Genomic DNA, 22886 nt, shown 5'->3' with positions numbered 1-22886 from the left:
GGGGTAGATGTGAAACTAGACTCTATGCAAAAGCTGAGAGGTTAAGATCTGTGAGGCAAAGCAATGTGGATTTAAACATGTCAAACTTTAATTTGGGAGTTTCACTTTAAATAATAATCCTTTAATTTATCTTGATGTCTCAAACTGCTTCATCGGATATACTGTAAAGTGGATTGACTGTGTATTTTGTGGGTGAAATGCGACAGCCGGTTGTGCACAGCAGCGTCCCACAAACAGTCATGAAGCGAGTGACCAATTTTATTTGGGGGATTGTCGGCCAGGACACCGAGAGAGAGAAACTCCCTTCTCTTTTCGAATAGCGCCATCGGATCTTTAACATCTACATGAACAGGCAGATGGGACCTCGGTTTAACATCTGATCCGAAGAACGAACCTGCAAAGCGCTTTGAGACGTCCTCTTGATGTGAAAGGCGCTGCCCCTATAGCAAGGATTGTTATTTATCACTTATGTTCGGTATTAAATTGATGCAACACATTTGCCTACACCACAATTATATAATGCAATTTATAACGGATTTGTTCTTGTCATCGAGCTACCGGAACATGGTAAAACCTGTGATACATCAGTAAACATGTGACTGCATTGGTGTCATTTTCAGATTTCTGAGCTGTATTGTAAAATGTGATGTACTTTGTTTCAATTGACCAACCGGTTGCAAAATGGCATGTGCGGAGACAAATTAAAGTTTGTTTGCAGTGTGTTTAACTAACAAGCTTTATTGGTTTCGAGTCATTTATATAAATATACAGAACATATTGTAAAGTACATTTTGTGGGTGAAATGCGGGAGCCAATTGCGAACAGCAGTGTCCCACAAACAGTCGTGGATTGAGTGACCAGATTTTTTTTTGGAGGGGTTATTACCCCGGAAAGTGATCCCCAATCGACTAACAACTGGGTTCCTACTTACTGGTCGGTGAACAGAGGTGGGTGGAGTAAGGAATAAGGAAACTTGTTCAATGATTCGTCCCACTCGGGAAATATACCAAAACGGCTTTGAAGATAGTACACAATACAATCCAATTCGTTTGCCCACAAATATACAGTCAATTCACTTTACAGTGTGTTCTGTGAAGCGCTTTGGGATGTCCTCCCGACGTGAAAAGCGCTATATCAAATGCAAGGATTATTATTATTATTATTAATTCACATTTACACTGTGCCTTTCACGTCAGGAGGATGTTTCAAAGTGCTTGACATCGTTGGCTGGGTACCCAAGCTGAGGGAGGGAAGGAGCTGAAGGGGGTAAGGAGGGGAAATGTGACCAGAAACTTGGTCAAAGCTGTGTGTTTTGAGACGGGCCTTGAATGAGGGAAGGCAGGGAGCGAGTTGGAAGGACTCCAGGATGGAGTTCCGGGGAGCGGAGCAGAACAGCTGAAAGCCCATCCTCTAATGGTGGGGCAGAATAGGGCAGGATATCAGACCAATGCTCGCTGAGCAAAGGGTGCAAACGGACAGGTTGGGAGGGAGTGAGGAGGTCACAGAGGAAGGGATGTCTCATGGGTTAATAGCGACCTCAAGTTCATATGACTAGTAGTAATAATAATCCTTGCATTTGACATAGAGATGGAAGGAGTCAAATTGTGATTGAATAGACAGTGGACTCCAGCCATTCACAAGCGTCTGTGGATTGTCAGTCAATGAGGTGGTGGAGCAATAATAAGAACCAAAGGAGGGAATGGAAGGAGTCAAATTATGATTAATTGATTGACAGCCGGAGCTGCCTGTCACTGGGTGAAGCCCATCCATTCACAACCTGTTCGTTCCCTGCGCTCAGCAGACTTCTGGCTATAAGATTCTATGATTCCACATGTAAAACTGGGTGTTGTCAACGCAGGTTGAGATGAACATTACAGACCGAGTTGGGGTACAATTCTGAAGCTGTAACATTTGACGAGATACATAATAAATCTGCATTTTCCAATGTTAGAAAATGTCAGAAGCAACTACGTAACTAAGTAGCTTCCAATGATCACAACAGCTAAAAGTTTAGAGCAATATAGAATTGGAAATTGATTTATACCACTTTCCTGCTGTTGCAAATGTCTGCGGCTCACTTTGCTGTCTCATCAAATACATACAGTAAATGTTTCATGACGTGTTTATGGATTGCATTTGAAGGTTAGGCGCTGTTTATTTTCTGTTCATTTCTGGTTGTTAGTCGATTGGCGGATCGCTTTTCTGGGGTAATAACCCCTTCAATAATAAAACAATAGTTTGGTTACTTGTGGGACACTGCTGTGCGCAATTGACTGCCACATTTTCCCTTCATAATATACAGTCAATTCACTTTACAGTATATTCTGTGAAGTGCTTTGAGACATCTCAATGACATGATAAGGCAATATATCTATCAAATGCAGGGATTATTATTTTATTATATTTTAGAGCAAAGATTAATACGTTGCTCAAGGGAAATTAACTTTGTTACCCGATAAGACATGCACTCAAACTGGAGATCCCCACTTTTGAGCAAGTGTTAATAATATTGATTCCGGTGAAATCTAATGCTGGATATATGCATATTGCAGAGTAACAGCCATTTTGTCTTGTTTTAGATATTTATAGATTTATCCTGTTCTTGAATGCAATTATGTAGTTTAGGACACTTACAAGAACAATCCAAAAATTAATAATAATGATCATAATGCTTGCATTTGATACAGCACCTTATCACGTCATCAAAGGCATCAAAGCTTTTATTATATCTTGTTGGATCTTTTAATCCAAATAATCCGGCCTTTCACCATACCCCTTAAACTGAAGTCCCATAGCGTACTGATTAGCGCCATCTGCCAATCGACTAACAACCAGGTTCCCACTTACTGCTGGGTAAACAGAGACGTGTGGATTAAGGAAACTTGACTAACGTTTCACCCCGCCTGGGAATTGAACCCGGGTCCTCTCACTTGTGAGACGAGCGGTCTATCCACTAAGCTACAGGACTCATTGAATCATGGAATCATAGAATTATACAGCACAGAAGGAGGCCATTTGGTCCATTGTGTCTGTGAAAAGAGCTATTCAAATCAATCCCACTCCCCTGCGCTCTCCCCATAGTCCTGCAAACGTGTCCTCCCCAAATAATTATCTACGTCTCTCTTAAAAGTTGTTATCGAATCAGCTTCCACCCCCCCCTTTCAGGCAATGCATTCCAGATCCCAACAACTCACCGTGTGAAACAATTTCTCCTCATCTCCCCTCTGTTTATTTTAACAACTATTTTAAATCGGTGTCCTCGGGTTACCGACCCACCCGCAAGTGGAAATAGTTTCTCCTTGTTCACCCTATCGAATCCCCTCATAATTTTGAAAACTTCTATTAAGTCTCCTCTTAACCTTCTCAGCTCCAAGGAGAATAATCCCAGCGTCTCTCGCCTCTCCTGATAACTGAAGTCCCTCATTCCTGGTACCATCCTGGTCAATCTCCTTTGCAATCTCCCCATTGCCTTGACATCCTTCTTAAAGTGTGGGGCCCAGAACTGAACACAGTCTCTCGCTGAGGCCTAACCAGTGTTTTATAAAGGTTCACCATGACTCCACATATAAAAAAATCCATCACCTTATAAAGAGGTTGTGGATTTTTCTTTGCTTGGGGGTCTACTGAAGTTGAATAAAGTGCGTCGTCGCTGACTATTAAAACGTCAGAAAAAGGTCATTGTTCATAGCTCATTCTGTCTGACGATCAAACACTTTGTGACGTGTCTCAGCCAGCGATTGGGGGCATGTTGTTCTGTTGCTGGAATCCATAATCCCTTTTGATGCCTCGTGATCTTTGTGCCTCTGCCGTTGTAATCACTCATGTAAACTATTCTGGCAGATTAATTTTGTGACTCGTTTTACCCACAAAATACACAGTCACTCCACTTTACAGTATATTCAGTGAAGCGCTTTGAGACGTCTCAACAATAAGGTGCTACATCAAATGCAAGGATTATTGTTATTACTATAATTATAAGCTGTATTTGGAGTCACCAATGACAGCACAGCCCAGCCTGGCTCATCGGCAGGACCTGGAAGGACAGACCAGTCACTGGGGTTAGGGAATCATTCAATTCAGCTCCTGTTAACCCTAAGCCCTAATGGGTAGGGTGGTTCTGGCTGGACAAGCAGTGGGAAAGCTTGCCAGACAGTGCTCTCAAGCTATGTGGATTTAGTGGTTTGGCCAACAGTCCCCCCAAATAAAAATTGGTCTCTCACCCCATGGCTGTTGGTCATTGCTGTGTGCAAAATTTCTACATTTGCTTACAAAATACGCAGTCACTACAGTTCATGGTGAATTCTGTGAGGCGCTTTGAGATATCCTCCTTTCTTATCATCAAGCATTTCTGACCAGACCTGCTTGCGTTTGATGTAGGACCTTCTCACATTGTTGAGGTGTCTCAAAGCGCTTCACAAATGTATTGTAAAGTGAATTGACCGCATATTTTTGAGGATGAAACGCGGCAACTAACTGCGCACAGCAGTATCCCACAAACTGCCGTGGATTGAATGACCAAATTATTATTATTATTTTTAGATTACCCCCGGAATGTGATCCGCCAATCGATCAACAATCGGGTTCCAACTTACTGCTAGGTGAACAGAGGCGTGTGGAGTAAGCAAACTTGCCCAAATTTTCGCCCTGTCCTGGACTTGAACCCGGGAACTCTCGCTTGTGAGGCGAGCGCTCTAACCGCTATACTACAGGACTCCACACTAACCTTAAGCCGTCGTATCAAAATGCCAGCCACGTGTGGGTTCTGGTTGTTAGTCGATAAGCAATATGGTCGATAAAACGCAAGTCAATCAGATGGACACAGTCGATTATCTAAGACACTCGTTGGTATGAATATCAGTACAGCTGCTTATTGAAACAAATACACATTTTCTTGAACGTGTTCCTCAACTCCGGGCTGCGAAAGGCGAAGATAAGAGGGTCAATGATGGAGTTGCACATGATAAGGATCAAGTCCACTTGAAAGAGAGACATATAGCAGGTGCAGTAAGGGTTTGACGGACAGGCCAACACGAGGATGAGGTGCAGAAAGAACGGTGCCCAGCAGATGATGAAGATCCCGAGGAGGATGGTCAAAGTGATGGCTCCTTTCAAGCTGGTTCCCTGGTGGACTCTCTGCCCCGGGAGTGATCGGATGCACTGGGCGTGTCTGCGAGCGAGCAGGAACATGTAGACGTAAAGTGACACGATGACAAACAACGTGGTGAAGTACATGGTAATCAGCGAGCCAGGAAACGCATTCTTGCGGTTGAACTTGATGATAAAACTTCCGCTGAAGGTGCAGAAGGTCCACAAGGCTGAGATGATCAAGGCAGCTCGCTTGACTGTCATGATCTGGTGGTAACGCAGGGCGTGGAAAATGGTGAGGTAGCGGTCAGTGGCGATGGCTCCCAAGCTTAAGATGGAGGCTATCAGCGAGATGCAGATCAAGGAGTCAAAGAGGTAGTCCAGGTGATCGATCAAGGTCTCAGTCAGCAGGTGACTGTTCTGGTCCAAGAAGATAATGACCGCTTCCGAGGCTTTGCCCACACTCACCAGCATATCAGCCATGGCCAAACTGCAGATGAAGAGGTACATGGGGGAGTGCAAGTTTCTGTTGTTGACCACGGCAATGATCACCAGAAGGTTCTCCAGCATACCCACCCCCCCTAATATCAGATACACCTCCAGCGGGATCTCCAACTGCCTGCAGATCCCCCCGCTGCCATTCATGAAACCGCTGGTGTTCATTACGGCCTTGGTTACATTCGCCAACCAAGGGGAGGCGCTGGTATCCGCTCCTGACATTTATGGTCTGGGGTGACTCACGTCGCCTGATGTGAATCTTCAGGAGAGTGATCGACGAATGGGTTGATTTTTTTTGTGAAGAAACGAATACCGAAGGCCAGTTTTTTGACGTTCGAGGGCTGTGGCCTTTGCTATCATCGTAGGTTTTTCAACGCTCGTTCAACTGGACGGCCCATCTGAAAAACAGAGGCACGGTGAAGCAGAACAAGGAACAGAAGCAATATCAAGCATTTTTTTCTCCACTGATTGTCATTTTTTGGTCGGCCGGGTGTCTGACACGTTCAGAAACGATTCGCCCACAAAATATACAGTCAATTCCCTTTGCAGTGTATTCTGTGAAGCGCTTTGAGGCGTCTCGAAGACGTGATAAGTCTCTGTATCAAATTCAAAGGTTATTATTATTATGTGCGGATACACTGGATTACGTTGTCTCTCGACTAATGGGATATCGGAGTTTACTGCTCAATGAATTGAGCTCAGATCCCCAGATGTCACGTTCAAGGCTGTTTGTGGGACACAACTGGCTGCCACGTTTCACCCACAAAACATAGTTAATTGGCTTTACAGTATATTCTATGAAGAGCTTTGAGGCGTCTCAATGACGGGATAAGGCACTATATCAAATGCAAGGATTATTATTATTATTAGTATTTTAATTTGAAAGTTAATGTCGAAATACTGCCAAATTCTGGATGCCCTTAAAACGATGCACAAACAGAACAAACCTAGACATAGGTCGATTTTTTTCCCCTTCATATTTTATTATGATTCAATTTGTTGACTGCGCAAGTGGGAAACCCATCAACATGCTTAAGAGTGTCTTAGAGTTTCATGTGCACAAGGAAATTTCCATCAATAGAGGCCGGTTTACAGCTCGGTTGCCACCGGCACATCCTTCCATTCCTTACGCTAAACACTTAATATGATCAAAGAGGAACCAAGACTGAGAGACAACTAGAACTTACCAGACTCATCTCCACCATCACATAATCTACACATCATATCGCCAAATGCACCCAACTTTCTGCTATCTCCCTGTTATTTCTGTCCGTTAAAACATAGTTACCGCAAACAGTTGCCGGTTACCACAGTTACTGTTGATAACTATGGCAACTGGCAACTGTTTGCTGATGTCTCTAAACATATGTCTGCCCGGGAGATGACTGTTATCACTCGCCGTGAATCAATATCATTTTAGAAAGGTAATTTTGATATATTTAAAAGAGATGGTTTAACGTTTTCAGTTATCCAGTCAGAACTTCCTTCGAGCTGATTTATTTCTCCCCTTTGCGATTCACAAGCGAGAGGACCTCGGGTTCGATTCCCGGGCAGGATGAAACCTTAGGCAAGTTTCCTTACTCCACTCTGGAGTTTAATTAGCAGTAAGTAGGAACACGGTTGTTAGTCGATTGGCGGATCGATTTCCAGGGATAATAATCCCTCAAAAAAAAATTGGTCACTCAATCCATGAATGTTTGCGGGACTCTGCTGTGCACAATTGGCTGCCGCGTTTCACCCACAAAATACTCATTCAATCCACTTTGCATTATGTTCTGTGAAGCGCTTTAAGACGTCTCAACGATGTGATAAGGCGCTATATCAAATGCAAGGAATATTACTATTATTATTATTATTGAACAGCACAGATCTCCAAAGGAACATTTACGCTTTCGAGAGAGATGTTTGCGAACATCAAACCGATTTTTGGGGGCTCGAGAGACAACTTGCATTTATAATAATAATTATTCTTGCATTTGATGTAGTGCCTTATTGCGTTGTTGAAACATCTCAAATCACTTCACAGGACATACTGTAAAGTGGATTGACTGAGAAATGTGGCAGCCAGTTTTGCACACAATAATTCTCACCTGAACACAAATCTTGTAAGTGCAGGCGAGGCTATGAGACATCATCGAGATGTGCCAAAGTGCTAAAATATGATTTCACCCCAAAACGCTACCCGTGTCCAGTGCGCTGTGTGAATGCAAGTTCTTGTTGTCGTTATCTGTTGTTGACTGTGTGGGCAAATGCTGCAGTCAATGTGCGTACAGCAAAATCCCACAAACAGCCGTGAAAATGTAGACGACCAATTTTATGTTGGGGATTGTTGGCCATAACACTGGGAGAGAGAAGCTCCCTCTTCTTCTCAAATAGAGCCGTGGGATCTTTAATGTTTCTTCTCCCCCTCCTCCCCACCCCCCACTCCCGCCGGAGTCTTAGCTTTGCCTCTCTGTTTCTTCCCTCACTTTTCGGTTAACATTGCCATAAGATTGGAATAAAGCTTTGTCAAACATTGTCCTCATTAATTGTCACAGCCAAACAATTGTTGCAGCTTTTTTGCTGCTATTTGACTGAGCCAATTGCTTCAGTTATTTTACAATGTAAATGTTAAAAGACTGAACTGATACATCAAGATTTGACTCAGTTAGTAAAACTATTTGGAGTTAACTGAGGTTGGGGGAGAAAATGGTTCTATTCTTCTATGGCTCTATATTAATAATAATAATTGTTGAATTTCATTTCAAAGCGCTTCACAGAATATACTGTATATTTTGTGGCTGAAACGCAGCAAGCAATTGTGCACTGCAGTGTCCCACAAACAGTGGTGGATTGAGTGACCAAATTATTTTTATTTTTTATTGACGGGATTATTACCCCTGGAAAGCGATCCGCTAATCGACTGATAATGCGTTCCTACTTACTGCTAGGTAAACAGAGGTGTGTGGAGTAAGGAAACTTGCCTAACATTTCGCCCTGCTCAGGGTGTGCAGGTAGGCAAAACACCAGGAGAAACTCCCTTCTCTTTTCGAATAGCTCCATGGTATCTTTAATGTCCACCTGAATTTATTTTTGGTCAGCTGGGTGTCTGCTACAGACAGAAACCAATCAAACCAAGCATCCCACCTACACATGAAAATTCCGTAGATAGATTGTTTGAATGGAGGGATGCATCCTGCTTACTGAATTCCAGAAAGTATTAGGCGCAGGTTGGCAGGAGCCAAGGCTTGGGGGACCTCAGAGTGTGCGTTTGCGGTAACTGCTGGAGTCAAACCAGCTAAAACCGTCTAGTTTGCCATTGATTGCACTGTCTAGCAAGCTTTTCTATTGCTTGTCCAGCTGGGACCACCCAACCTGTTAGGGCTTTGGCTTGCAGGGTTAACAGGAGCCGAATGGGAGGATTCCCTGATTCATGAAAGTGGTGCATCTTTAATGCAATGATTGTTGTATTTTGGGCCGAGTGTCTTTGGGGGCTATTTTCCATCGTGTGGTCCACTTACCTTCGTTCACATCGTGAACATATAATTGGATAATCCCATTCTGAGTGCACGTCACAGTAATTTACTGGCAAGCCGAAAATAATATGCTGCCCATCACAGAGAGTAGATAGATTCACCGGCAACCAGAAATTAGCTTCTTTTGTGTGTGCATCTTTCCTCTGTGTGCAATCTCAAGGTTCAGTCAGCTGGAAAGGAGCATTGCCTTTTCAATTTACTCCTTAGTGATAGAAAGCACACAACGGCAAATTGAGTTTCAGTGGAGCTGGACAAATACAGAAAAAAAACACCTGACAGGTATAGGGGCATTATATGAGCAAGTGGTCCTCGAATGATGAGGGCAGCTGTAAAGACATAATCGAGTGTGTCTTTGGGGATTAGCAAATAAGCGCATACTGTACACAACAACAACTTGTCCCATCTGCCTGTACAGGTGAGCGTTAAAGATCCCATGGCACTATTCGGAAAGAGAAGGGTAGGAGTGGGGTGGTGGTAATGGAGAGTGGAATTTCCCTGCATTTGATATAGCGCCTTGTCATAAAACCTTAGACAAGTTTCCTTACTCCACACGCCTCTGTTTCCCGAGCAGTACGTAGGAACCCGATGGTTAGTCGACTGGAGGATCGCTTTCCGGGAGTAATATTTCCCCTCCGCCTCCCCACCCTCCCCCCCAAAATCATTTGGTTACTCAATCCACGTTGGTTTATGGGACACTGCTGTGTGTAATTGGCTGTCGTGTTTCACCCCAAAAATACACAGTCAATCCACTTTACAATTTATTCTGTGAAGCTCTTCGAGACGTCTCAACGACAACAACAACTTACATTTATACAGCGCCGTTCATGGCGGGCTGCATCTCGGAGCGCTTCACGACGTGATAAGCAATGAACGACTTGATAAGGCGCTATCTCAAATGTAGGGATTATTGTTTTTTGGCGATTATTTTTTATTATTATTCTTGCACCAATGCCACTCCACCCCTCCCTCTCTTCTCACTCACCATCTCGATCACAAACATAAATGATCTGGACTTGGGTATAGCAAGTACCATTTCCGAGTTTGCGGATGACACAAAGTTAGGTAGGGTAGTAAACAGTGAGAAGGATAGGAGCCAACTGCAGGAAGACATAGACAGAATGGTAAAATGGGCAGACACATGGCAGATGAGTTTCAATGTAGAGAAATGTGAGGTAATGCATTTTGGTAGAAAGAGTGAGGGGAGGCAATATAGGCTGGTAATACAATCTTAAGAACATAAGAACATAAGAATTAGGAGCAGGAGTAGGCCATTCGGCCCCTCGAGCCCGTGCCCCGCCATTCGATAAGATCATGGCTGATCTTCAGACCTAACTCTAATTACGTACCCTATCCCCATATCCCCTAATCCCTCTATTTTTAAAAAATCTATCAGTCTCAGCCTTGAAGATGTTCAAGGACTGAGCATCTATAGCCTTCTGGGGCAGTGAATTCCATAAAGTCACTACCCTCTGAGTGAAGAAATGTTTCCTTAACTCTGTTCTAAAAGGCTGACCCTTAATTTTAAGACTGTAACCCCTGGTTATAGATTCTCCTACCGGGGGAAACAGACCCTCAGTGTCTACTTTATCAGCCCTTTAAGAATCTTATATGTTTCAATAAGATCTGAGGCCCAAGCACTGATCCTTGTGGCACTCCACTCGTCACATCCTGCCAATTCGAGAATGACCCGTTTATCCCTACTCTCTGTTTTCTACCCGTTAGCCACTCGTCAATCCATGCTAATATGTTCCCATTAATCCCGTGGGCCTTAACCTTGTGCAATAGCCTTTTGTGTGGCACTTTGTCAAATACTTTTTTAAAATCTAAATATACTACATCCACTGGCTCCCCCCTATCTAACCTGCAGATACGTCTTCAAAAAACTCTAAAAGGTTAGTTAAGCATGACTTCCCTTTTGTAAAGCCGTGTTGACTCTGCCTAATCTTGTTATGGTCTTCCAGGAATCCCATAACGACATCCTTAATTAAGGACTCAAGAATTTTCCCTACCACTGATGTCAGACTAACTGGTCTATAGTTCTCCACCTTTTCTCTCCCACCCTTCTTAAATAGTGGTGTCACGTTTGCAATCTTCCAATCAATGGGAACCGTTCCAGAATCCAGAGAATTTTGGAAGATCAAAGACAAGCCATCCAGTATCTCAGTAGCCACCTCTTTTAAAACCCCTGGGATGTAGGCCATCAGGTCCAGGAGATTTATCAGTTTTAAGACCTGATTTACCTAAAACCATTTCTTTACTAATATTAATTCCCCAAGTTGCTCGCTAACATTGTCTTCTTGGTTCCCCTCTATTCTTGGTAGGTTTTCAGTGTCTTCTAAGGTGAAGACAGTAGCAAAGTACTTGTTTAATGACTCTGCCATGTCTTTGTCCCCTACTATAATTCCCCCGTCTCTGCCTGTAGCGGACCCACATTTACCTTTGACAGCCTCTTCCTCTTTATATATTTATAAAAACTCTTGCAGTCTGTCTTTATGTTCTTCGCTAGTTTGCCCTCATATTCCATTTTCTCCCTCTTAATCACTTTTTTGGTTCTCCTTTGTTGATCCCTAAAGTTCTCCCAATCCTCGGGTTTACTACTCATCTTAGCTGTTTTATAGGCTTCTTCCTTTAACTTTATACTGTCCCTGACTGCTCTAGTTAGCCACGGTTGGGCCACCTTTCCGTGGCATTCTTATTCCTCAAAGGAATACGTGCTCGCTGGGAATTTTGCACTATCTCCTTAAACGTCTGCCATTGCTGGTCTACTGTCAAATCCTTAAGTCTAATTTCCCAGTTTATTTTGGCTAAATCCTCTCTCATACCAGCAAAATTGGCTCTACTTAAATTTAAAACCTTTGCTTCGGACTTAACTATTTCTCTCTCTAACTTAATGCTAAATTCCATCGTATTATGATCACTTTGCCCTAGAGGAGCCTTAATTTCCAGTTTGCTGATCAGCCTGCTTCATTGCACAAAACAAGGTCTAATATGGCCTGTTCCCTGGTTGGCTCCTCGGCATACTGATCTAGATAATTATCCCTAATACATTCTATAAACTCTTCCTCTATCATACTTTTCCCAATTTGGTTGTCCCAATCTATGTGCAGATTAAAATCACCCACAATTAATGTTTTTCCTTTACTACATGCTCTGCTAATTTCCTGATTTATACCTTGAGAGATACTGTGACTGCTGTTCGGGGGTCTATAAACTACTCCCACTAGAGTTTTCTGCCCCTTGTTGTTACGTACCTCTACCCATACTGACTACTTCCTGCTTTTCTGATTTAAATCTTTCCTCTCTACTGTTTTTATCCCATCCTTTATTAGCAGGGCCACCCCCTCCTCGTTTACCACATTGCCTATCTTTCCTATACACCACGTACCCTGGAATATTTAGCTCCCACCCTTGATCTCCCTGTAACCGTGTCTCGGTGATGGCTACCAGATCATACCCGTTTGTTTCTATTTGTGCATTTAACTCATCTATCTTGTTTCGAATGCTTCGCGCATTCAGATATAGCACTTTTAATTCTGACTTCGGGCTATTAGTCCTATTCACCAGTACCCTATCCCTGGGCTTCCTTTCCCCATTTGACACCCTTTGCTCATCTCCCTGGTTAATCTGCTTTCCCACTTTCATCGGTCCTAATTTTAATTGTAACGGATTACATCTGATTGAATTTCCCCCCACCCCTTAGTAGTTTAAAGCCCTGTCTACCTTAAGAGGGGTAAAAGAACAGAGAGACCTGGGGGTGCAGTGAATCCTGAATTCTAAATGAATCCTTGAAGGTGGCAGCACAGGCAGATTAAGCTGTAAAAATGGCATCTGGGATACTAGGCTTTATAAATAGGGGCATAGAGTACAAGAGTCAGGAGGTTCTGATTAACCCATATAAACACTGGTTTGGCCTCAGTTAGAATACTGCGCCCAGTTCTGGGCACCACACTATAGGAAGAACATTAAGGCATTGGAAAGGGTGCAGAGGAGATTTATGAGGATGGTACCGGGAATGAGGGACCTTGATGATGAGGAAAGGCTGGAGAGGCCGGGATTATTCTCATTGGAGCAGAGAAGGTTACGAGGAGACCTAATAGAGGTCTTCAAAATCATGAGGGGATTTGATAGGTTGGAAAGGGAAAAACTGTTTCCACTGGTGGGTGTGTCGGTGACTCGAGGTCACAGATTCAAAATAGTCTCTAAAAGAAGCCGAGGGGACGTGAGAAGATATTTTTTCACGCAGCGAGTTGTTGGAATCTGGAAGGCATTGCCTGAAAGGGCGGTGGAGGCCGATTCGATAGCTACTTTTAAAAACGCGGTGGACGGGTATTTGAGGAGGACGGGTTTGCAGGGTTATGGGGAAAGGGCTGGGGAGTGGGATTGGCATTAATTGCTCTATTCAAAGAGCCGGCACAGACTCGATGGGCCGAATGGCCTCTTTTTGTGCTGTACGATTCTATGATTCTATAAAACAGCAGGTAATTGCGTCGGCTTGATAGAATTCTGAGTTTCATTATCAGAGACACCATGGGATTGTGCTCAACTGGCCCAGTGTTTTATTTTCAGCAGCAGCAAATGGAAACGAAACATACATACAGACTCCCACGCTGTGGCGAATGAACTGTAAACCTGAGAACCGTATCAAAGCACAGCAGCAATTTGCCCGCTCAGTGAAAGCTGGAAGCTAGATTGCGCAATTGCCAAATGGTCTATAGTACCAACCCATTAAAGCCTCAACATAATAATGCAGTCAGCCGAAAGGACAAGAAATAACAGTGATTTTCTCCAGGCTTTGTCGCAAAGCATTGTGAGATACAACAATGAATAGCCCCGTAGTATTTAACGCCCAATGTAATGGAGACAACTTTGGAAATGATGCTTAGTTGCATTTATTACCTGACTGTTGTTTGATAATCCTTGTATAATAATATACTAATAATAGCCCTTGCATTTGATATAGTGCCTTATCACGTCTTTGAAATATCTCAAAGCGCTTCACAGAATATACTGTAAAGTGAATTGGCTGTACACTTTGTGGGCGAAACACAGCAGCCAATTGCGCACAGCAGCGTCCCGCAAACAGTCGTGGATTGAAGTGACCAAATTATTATTTTTAAAAGATTATTACCAGCGGAAACAACTACTTAGTTGCAAGGTAAACAGAGGTGTGTGGAATAAGGAAAGTTGGCTAATGTTTCGCCCTGCCTGGGGATCGAACCCAGATCTTCTCGCTTGCGAGACGAGTGCTCTAACCACTGAGCTACAGGACTACACAAGTATTCCACTACCAGCAGAAGGAACTGTAATAATGCAAACGTAATATGTGACAGGCGCTATATCAAATGCACGGATTATTATTATTATAACTTCATATAATAAGTGGGTTTTCTAATAAATTCCGATTGTTTTTGATCCATAGGACACTTTTTAATCTACTCCACATGGGGGCCCATTACTGGTCAAACATTCGCAAATTGTGGAAAATCAATTGTGCGTGGAACAGATCGCTCTTTTTCAAGTTTCTGTTGGAGTAAGTTTACTTTGAACCCAGTTGCCTTCACGCTCCTCCCTCAAATGTTATCACGCGTGTGACTTGCTGCTGATTTTGAGAGGTTTCATGTGAACGCCTGTGAAGGATGATCCTCACTAATTAATAGAGGGTGGGGATAGGAGGGTGACCGAAGGCGCAGTTAAAGAGGAGGATCTTGAAACGTGCCTTGCAGGAGGCAGGAGAGGGAGCGAGGCGAAGGGACTATATAAATGCAAGTTGTTGTTGTTGCAGTGGAAATCTGGAACTCTCTCCCCCCAAAAACTGGATATGGGATCAATTCAAATTTCCAAGACCTAGGTGGATAGATTTTTGTTAGGTCAGGATATCAAGGAATATGGGGCAAAAGCGGGTAATTGGAGTTGAGGTACAGATCAGCCATGATCTAATAGAATGAGGAACGGGCTGGAGGGGCTGAATGGCCTCCTCTTGATCCTATGTTCCTAAGTGCTTCACAGGATAATAATAATAGCATGGGGCAGAGTGGCAGAAAGACCGCCCGCTAATGGTGCGGCAGGCGAGGTGCGGGGTGTGAAGCAGGCCGGAGCCCGCTGAGCGGAGTGAGCGGGCAACAACAACAACTTGGATTTATATAGCGCCCTTCACGCTGGACGGCGTCTCAGAACACTTCACAGTAACGGATCCCGGGGCCGAGCCAAGGGGACGGGGAGGAAGGTAACCAAAGGCGGGGTCGAAAAGAAAGGTCTTCTGAAGGGACCTGAAAGTAGGAAGAGAGGGGGCGAGGTGAAGGGAGTGAGGAAGGGAATTCCAGGGGAGAATGGCCTCTTTCTGTGCTGTATGATTCTATGATCTTGAACTGTATCCTCTGTGTGATGGGAAGCCAGTGGAGTCGGGCGAGGATGGGAGCAATTGGGTCACGGAATCTGGTGCAGGAGAGGAGTTCTGGATGATCTGCAGCCTATGGAGGGAGGAGTTGGGGAGGCCGACAAGCAGGGAGTTTGCATAGTCGAGCCTGGATGTTATGAATGTGTGTATGAAGGTTTCAGCGGCCTATGGTGTGAGACAATGGCAGAGCCGGGCGACGTTGTGGAGGTGGGGGAACGCAGAGCAGGTCATGGCACGGATGTGGGGTAGAAAGGATAGTTGAGGGTCAAACAAGACCCCAAGGTTCCGGACTGGCTTAGTGAGGTGGAGTGTGCAACCATAGAGACACAGTTGGGTGTCATCCGCATACATGTGGAAATTGACCCCATGTCTGCGGATGATGTCACCAAGAGAGAGCAAATAGATATTGAACAGGAGGAGACCAAGGATAGAGCCCTGAAGGACGCCACACGAGACAGCGCGAGGGCCAGAGGAGAAACTGCTTGTGGCGATGAAGTGCAGGCGGTGTGAGAGGTACGATCTGAACCAATCAAGGACAGAGCCATGAAGGTTGAGGTGAGAGGAGAGGTGGTGGATGAGGATAGAGTGGTTGACAGTGTCGAAGGCTGCAGAAAGGTCAAGGAGGACGAGGAGGCAGAGGGAGCCCTGGTCCCAGATGGACCGAATGTCATTTGTCACTTAGACCAGGGCTGTTTCTCTGCTATAGGCGGCACAGAAACCCGATTGGAGGGGTGCGTGAAGGGAGTGGCAGGAGAGGAAGGAGCGAAGCTGGGAAGCCACAACTTGCTCCAGGACCTTGGAGAGAAAGGGGAGGTTGGAGATAAGGATAGGAGTGATGACGGCCGTTTTTGTTCAATAATAATAATAATAATAATAATAATCCTTTCATTTGATATAGCGCTTTTCACGTCGGGAGGACGTCCCAAAGCACTTCACAGAACACACTGTAAAGTGAATTGACTGTATATTTGTGGGCGAACGAGGCAGCCAATTGCGCACAGCAATGTCCTAGAACAGAGGGAGTTGCAAATCTCAGTTTGTGTTTTTGTTTATCAGTGATATATTTGTATGAGTCACACGTGTATTTCTGAACTGGAATATTAGTTATTCGTTCCCATTTTCATTTGCAACTCTTTCACAATTTAATTAATCGTAAGCGATTCAGAGAATTGCTAATACATCTCCAGCACTTCACTGTTCCATTTCCATTCTCAGAACCTTGTAATCAAGTAATTAATCTAATTCAAGCAAATGAATTGGAAACTCAAATGGAAATGTAATCATGCACACCCGGGTGTCTGGGGTCTAGTCAGTGCTTTGCTTCTTTTGAAGGATTCTTGTCGACCTTCTGTACTAAATAGAGTTTAATGGAGTAGAGTCCTGTAGTTTATATATAAATAATATAAATAATAATAATCCTTGCATTTGATATAGCGCTTTTCACGTTTTCGAGACGTCTCAAAGCGCTTCACAGAATATAATGTACAGCGAATTACTGTATATTTGTGGGCGAAACGCGGCAGCCAATTGCGCACAGCAGCGTCTCACAAACAATCGTGGATAGAAGTGACCAATTTTATTATTGTTTTCTTTTCTTGAGGGATTATGATCAGTCGTGTGGAGTAAGGAAACTTGCCCAAGGTTTCGTCCTGTCCGGGAATCGAATCTAGGCCTCTCGCTTGCGAGGCGAGCGCTCTCACCACTGAGCTACAGGAGCTGAGTGGTTAGAGCACTCGCCTCGCAAGTGAGAGAACCTGGGTTCGATTCCCGGGCAGGGCGAAATGTTGGGCAAGTTTCCTTACTCCACACGCCTCTGTTCACCCAGTAGTAGGAACCCAGTTGTTAGTCGATTGGTGGATTGCTTTTCCGGGGATATTAGTCCCTTCAATGATAAATAAAAATATTTAAAAAATGTGGTCACTCAATCCATGATTGTTTGTGGGACACTGCTGTGCACAATTGTCTGTCGTGGTTCTCTGACAAAATATACACTCAATTTCCTTTACAGCACCTTCTGTGAAGCGCTTTGAGATGTGCCAAAGACGTGTAAATGCGCTATTTCAAATGCAAGGATTATTATATATTATTATTGAAGTGCGCTTATTTTTTAAGGATTACTCCTTATTTAACAAAAGAACAAACTGCTTGGATTGTATCGATGCTGGACATTTTCGTTTGGCTGAGATGTTAAACTGAGGTCCAGTCAGGTGGACGTTAAACATCTCAGTGTCACATACACAGAGAATTTGCTGGGACGTGGGAGTGTCCTGACAGACAACGCGGTAGAAGCAGAGTCCATTGTGGGTTTCAAGAGGGAAGTGGAATGGTACGTATGTGTCAGCCTCACCCCTGAGTCAGAAAGTTGGGCATTCAAGCCCATGGTCTAAGCTGATGCTCCAATGCAGTGCTGGGGGGGTGGGGGCAGTTGCATTGGTGGACATGCCGTCCTTCAGATGAGACCGAGATCCCATCTGCCTGTTCAATGGATGTTAAAGATCCCATGGCACTACTTGAAAGGAGAAGGGAATTTCTCTCTCCTGGTGCCCTGGCCAACAACCCCCCAAATAAATTTGGTCACTCGCTCCAGGGATGCTTGTGGGACATTGCTGTATGCACACTGGCTGCCACGTTTACCTACAAAATACACAGGCTACAACAACAACAAGATTACATTTGAATGGCGCCTTTCACGTCAGGAGGACGTCCTAAGGCGCTGGACAGTGACAGCATTTCAGACCCGAGCTGGTGTTGGGGGGGAAAGGGAGGGGAGGGGAAGGGGAAGGGGGGTGGCCGATGGCATGGTCGAAGAGGAGGGACTTGAGGCAGGACTTGAAGGAGGCTAAGGAGGGGGCGAGGCGGAGTGACTGGGGGATGGAATCCCAGAGGTTGGGGGCAGAGTGGCTGAAGACTCTCCCGCCAATGGTGGGTCGGGGGACGTGGAGCAGCCAGAGCCGACTGAGCGGAGGGAGCGGGCGGGTTGGTAGGGGGTTAGGAGGTCACAGAGGTAGGGTGGGGCGAGGCCATGGAGGGCTTTGTAGGTTCGGACCAGGATCTTGAACTGGATCCTCTGAAGGATAGGGAGCCAGTGGACTTCACGGTAAAAATCCTGTAGCCCTTTGAAACATCTTGACCAAGCGATAAGATGTTACATCCAATGCAAGGATTATTATATCATAATATTTAGATTAAAAATTCTGTCTTGATTGGTACGAATGCAATTTAATAACAGATTAATTCTTAAATACCGCCTTCATTCTGAAATTTCTTTTAAGAACTGCGGAAAACGGGCTGAAACATTTAAGACTAAATTCAACTATTGCCGAATTCTGAACACCCTGAAGTGTTACTTAAGTAGACCCAGGTGGAATTTTGCCTTAGTATTTTCCAGTTACTCTATTAGTAATTATTGTTTCTTTGGTGCTGGTAAGAAAGGGCATTTCTACTGTCAATTATGAGTAAGTTAACATTTTGAGAGCAATAGGTTATTATTTTATTGTGGGCATTGTTAGCTTCCTGTTCAGAATTTTATAGTGGAGCTAGTTAAGGTACAGTTGGAAGGTACTTCAAGTTAAGTACTTTCAGGTTAAGTACCTGTGTGAAGAAAATCACATTGCATTCAGGTTAAAGGATGCCTCTCCTAGTTATCTCCATCTACTTTTATTCTAGTTCATAACATGTTGTGGCTGGCGCACTACATTAAACACAAATACAAATAAAATTGTTTACAGAGCCTTTGTGGAGTCCCGTAGCTCAGTGGTTAAAGCACTTGCCTCGCAAGCGAGCAGATCTGGGTTCGATTCCCGGATAGGGCAAAACCTTAGGCAAGTTTCCGTGCTCCACACGCCTCTGTTCACCCAGCGGTGAGTAGGAACCTGGTTGTTAGTGGATTGGTGGATTGCTTTCTGGGCGTATTAATCCCTCAAAAAAAAAGTGTGGCCGCTCAATCCACGACGTGATAAGGTGCTATATCAAATTCAAGGATTATTATTATTATACTATTATTATATTTCACGTCGGGATGGCATTCCAAGGCCCTTAACAGTCCTGGTTTGAGACCCGAACTGGGGGTGAGAGATGGAGCCATTGCTTTGCAAGTTATTTACTTGGCTGTTTGTGGGACAAACCGGTGCCCCATTTGCCTGCAAAGACACAGTCACTTCATTGTGACAGTAAAATCGTGTGAAGCGCTTTGAGACGTTGCTACCATAAGGCGCTATATTTAATGAAACGATTATATTTACCAGCAGGTGCGAATGTGCAGACAACGGCCAAATACTGGTTGCAAGTATCTCGAATCTGTGCAGCACCTCCTTCTAATCATATAATCTCTCGGTGAGCTTGAGCGTTCAGTGCAGAGTTTGATCACAGAAAAAATGCATATTCATGTGCTAGTGGTTAATTGATTTTTTATTATCCTGTCTGCGCACTGTAATGCCAGCCATCTGGTAATCCTGATGTCAAAGACCCACTAAGGATGATGTGTGCAGGAGTGGGCGGCAGCATAGAGCAAATATTTAATAATGATTTACGCCTCGCTAATCTTTCCAAGGCCCAAGGACCTTGCGGAACTGAGAGCACCGTGCCAAGCGCTCGACAGAGTTAGCCGTCATAATAATCCTCGCATTTGATATAGCCATCGTTGAGACGTCTCATAGCGTTTCACATGTTATACTGCACAGTGAATTGACCGTGTATTTTGTGGGCGAAACTCAGCAGCCAATTGCGCACAGCAGTGTCCCACAAACAGTGACCACGTTTTTTGTTGAGGGATTATTAACTCTGAAAAGCGTTCCGCCAATCGACTAACGACTGGGTTCCTACTTACTGGGTAAACAAAGGTGTGTGGAGTAAGGAAACTTGCCTAAGTATTCGCCCTGTCCGGGAATCGAACCCGAGTCTTCTCACTTGCGAGGCGAGTGCTCTAACCATTACGCTACAGGACTTCACTTATTTCAGAGTCACGTAAGGCCTACACTCTACAATTCTTTTGTATCTGCTCACACCCTACTCCAGCACCCGCTGCCTCAACTCGGCTGGCTCTGGCCTTCTGCTTGTCCCTCGTCCCCTCCGCTCCACCGTCGGAGGCCATACGGCAACAATAAAAAAAACTACATTTGTAAAGCGCCTTTCACGTCGGGAGGGCATCCCAAGGCGCTGAAAGCTGTACGTCCCAAAGCTTTGGAACGCTCCCTCTCAATCCCTCTGCCTTCCCCTGACCTTCCTCTTCGACCGTGCCTACAGTCACCTCCCCACTCCCCTCGGCTCAGAGTCAGGCTCCGCCACTGTTAAGAACTCTGAGACGCTTACATATAAGTTGTTGTCGTCGGCTGAATATTAAAATAATATTAACAGCAACGTCTCAGAACGTTTTTAAGTCGGAATAAATCATTTTTATCTTGTCTTATAAAATATGATGGAATATTGCAATCTCTGTGAGGGTCTCAAGTCTGATTCCTGAGCCAGGAGGGGCCGCAGTGTCCCGGGGCACTCACTGCTGATGGCAGCACAGCCCGGCCCGGCTCATCAGCAGGACCTGGAAGGGCCGACCAGTCACTGGGGGCCGGGAATCCTCCCCCTCAGCTCCTGGTAACCTTAGAGCCAAAGCCCTAACTAACGGGGAGGGTGGTCCTCGCTGGACAAGCAGTGGGAAACCTTGCCAGACAGCGATATTAATGACAAGCTATGTGGTTTTAACTGGTTATTTGTTGGGACACCAGCAGTTACCCCAACACACACTTTATGGGGCCTTGGCTCTTGCCAACCTGTGCCTCATACTTTCTGGAATTAGGTAAGCAGGATGTGTCCCTCCAGGGAGAGAGAGAGAGAATGCACATTTCATTCTAGTAGAAAGCATTGTTCGGAACTTGGTTTGGGAAGCCATTCCCCAATCTGTCATTAAAGGGTATATTTTAAGACGTATTAAAGAGATGCCTTTAACTCCATTATCAGTCCAGCCAACAAAACATTCCTCAATGATCCCTGCGGATAGAACGAATGATGTGTGCTTAAGAATTCCACATTTCCCCTCTCCTCCACTCCATTGCTTCTGTGTTTACCATCAGATAATAATTTCAGCTTGTTTTATTCTTTATAAGCGTGGAGTCCTGTAGCTCAGTGATTAGAGCGCTCACCTCGCGAGCGAAGGGACCCGGTTTTAATTCCCGGGCAGGACAAAACCTTAGGTAAGTTTCCCTACAACACACGCCTCTGTTTACCCAGCAGTAAGTAGGGACCTGGTTGCTTATCGATTGGCGGATCATTTTCCTGGGGTAATAACCACTTTAAAAAACATTAATAATAATGATTTGGTCTCTCAATCCACGGCTGTTAGTGGGACGCTGCTGTGCGCAATTGGCTGCGGTGTTTCGCTCACAAATACACGGTCAATTCACTTTACAGTGTATTCTGTGAAGCGCTTTGAGACGTCTCGAAGACGTGAAAAGGTGCTATATTAAATACAAGGATTATTATTATTATTATTATAAACATCGGGAATAAAGAAATCAATTTTTTAAACGCGACATTTTCGAAACTCTTCAGATTTATCGTGTGATAACTGATCCTTGAGGTGAATCTCTCTTGCACGCAGCACAGAACAGCTTCGGTACTTCCAGTAAATAATATATAATAATGCTCACATCAATACAATGCCTATCGCCTCGAGAGGACACTTCAAAGCACTTCACAGGACTTGCTATAAATTGTAGGGTAAATGAATGGCTAGAACAGATAGCCAGGAAGGGCGATTGAGGTCAGGACACTGAGACTCGTTTAAAAAGCAATTTGAAATAATAATAATAATAATAATCCTTGCATTTGATATAGCGCCTTATCACCTTATTGAGACGTCTCAAAGCGCTTCACAGAATATACTGTAAAGTGAATTAACATTGCACAAAAACATTGACATACAGTTGTGGATTGAGTGACCATTTTTGGTGTGTGAACAACTGTGTTCCTACTTACTGCTCGGTAAACAGGAGTGCGGAGTAAGAAAACTTGCCTAAGGTTTCGTCCCGCCCAAGGAATCGAACCCGGGTCCTCTTAGGACTCTAACAACCACACTACAAGACTCCACAGTTCAGATGGGCAAAAAAAATCTTCTTCATCCAAACTTATCTCAGAATCTTGCATTTAAGTAAGCGAACACAACTTCAAAGCGCAAAGCTACAGAGAGTCGGTTTTGCCCCAGATGGTGAGAGAGTGACAAGCTTTTCTGGGGAAATTAAAGGTCCAATTGAATCCAGATGAAATGGAATAATATCTGGAAATATCAGCAGCTCTCACCTAAATGTTGAATCTGTTTTATAAACTTTCTCTTTGATTCCACGGGTATTTTTTCAAACAAAAATTGGTTCACATTCAAGAACTGAAGATTTGCAGCAATAACTTTT

The 22886-nt window shown here is 44.3% G+C and overlaps 1 protein-coding gene across 1 annotated transcript; it reads right to left on the bottom strand.

Moving 5' to 3' along the window:
* Window positions 1-4854: 4854 nt before the first annotated feature.
* On the bottom strand, window positions 4855-5748 carry LOC103179728 (melanocortin receptor 4-like). Its single transcript, XM_007895124.2, has one exon. The coding sequence runs from the start codon at window positions 5746-5748 to the stop codon at window positions 4855-4857; it is 894 nt and encodes a 297-aa protein (XP_007893315.1).
* Between the last annotated feature and the right edge of the window lie 17138 nt (window positions 5749-22886).

The sequence above is a fragment of the Callorhinchus milii genome, unplaced genomic scaffold (assembly GCF_018977255.1).
Source record: "Callorhinchus milii isolate IMCB2004 unplaced genomic scaffold, IMCB_Cmil_1.0 Scaffold2, whole genome shotgun sequence".
Lineage (NCBI taxonomy): Eukaryota > Metazoa > Chordata > Chondrichthyes > Chimaeriformes > Callorhinchidae > Callorhinchus > Callorhinchus milii.
Note: the sequence above shows the minus strand (reverse complement) of the source record. Positions and strands in the feature narration are given on the sequence as shown.

What these genes read in the sequence shown, in the direction of transcription:
- LOC103179728 (XM_007895124.2), bottom strand. Translation starts at nt 5,748, where the DNA reads ATGAACACCAGCGGTTTCATGAATGGCAGCGGGGGGATCTGCAGGCAG.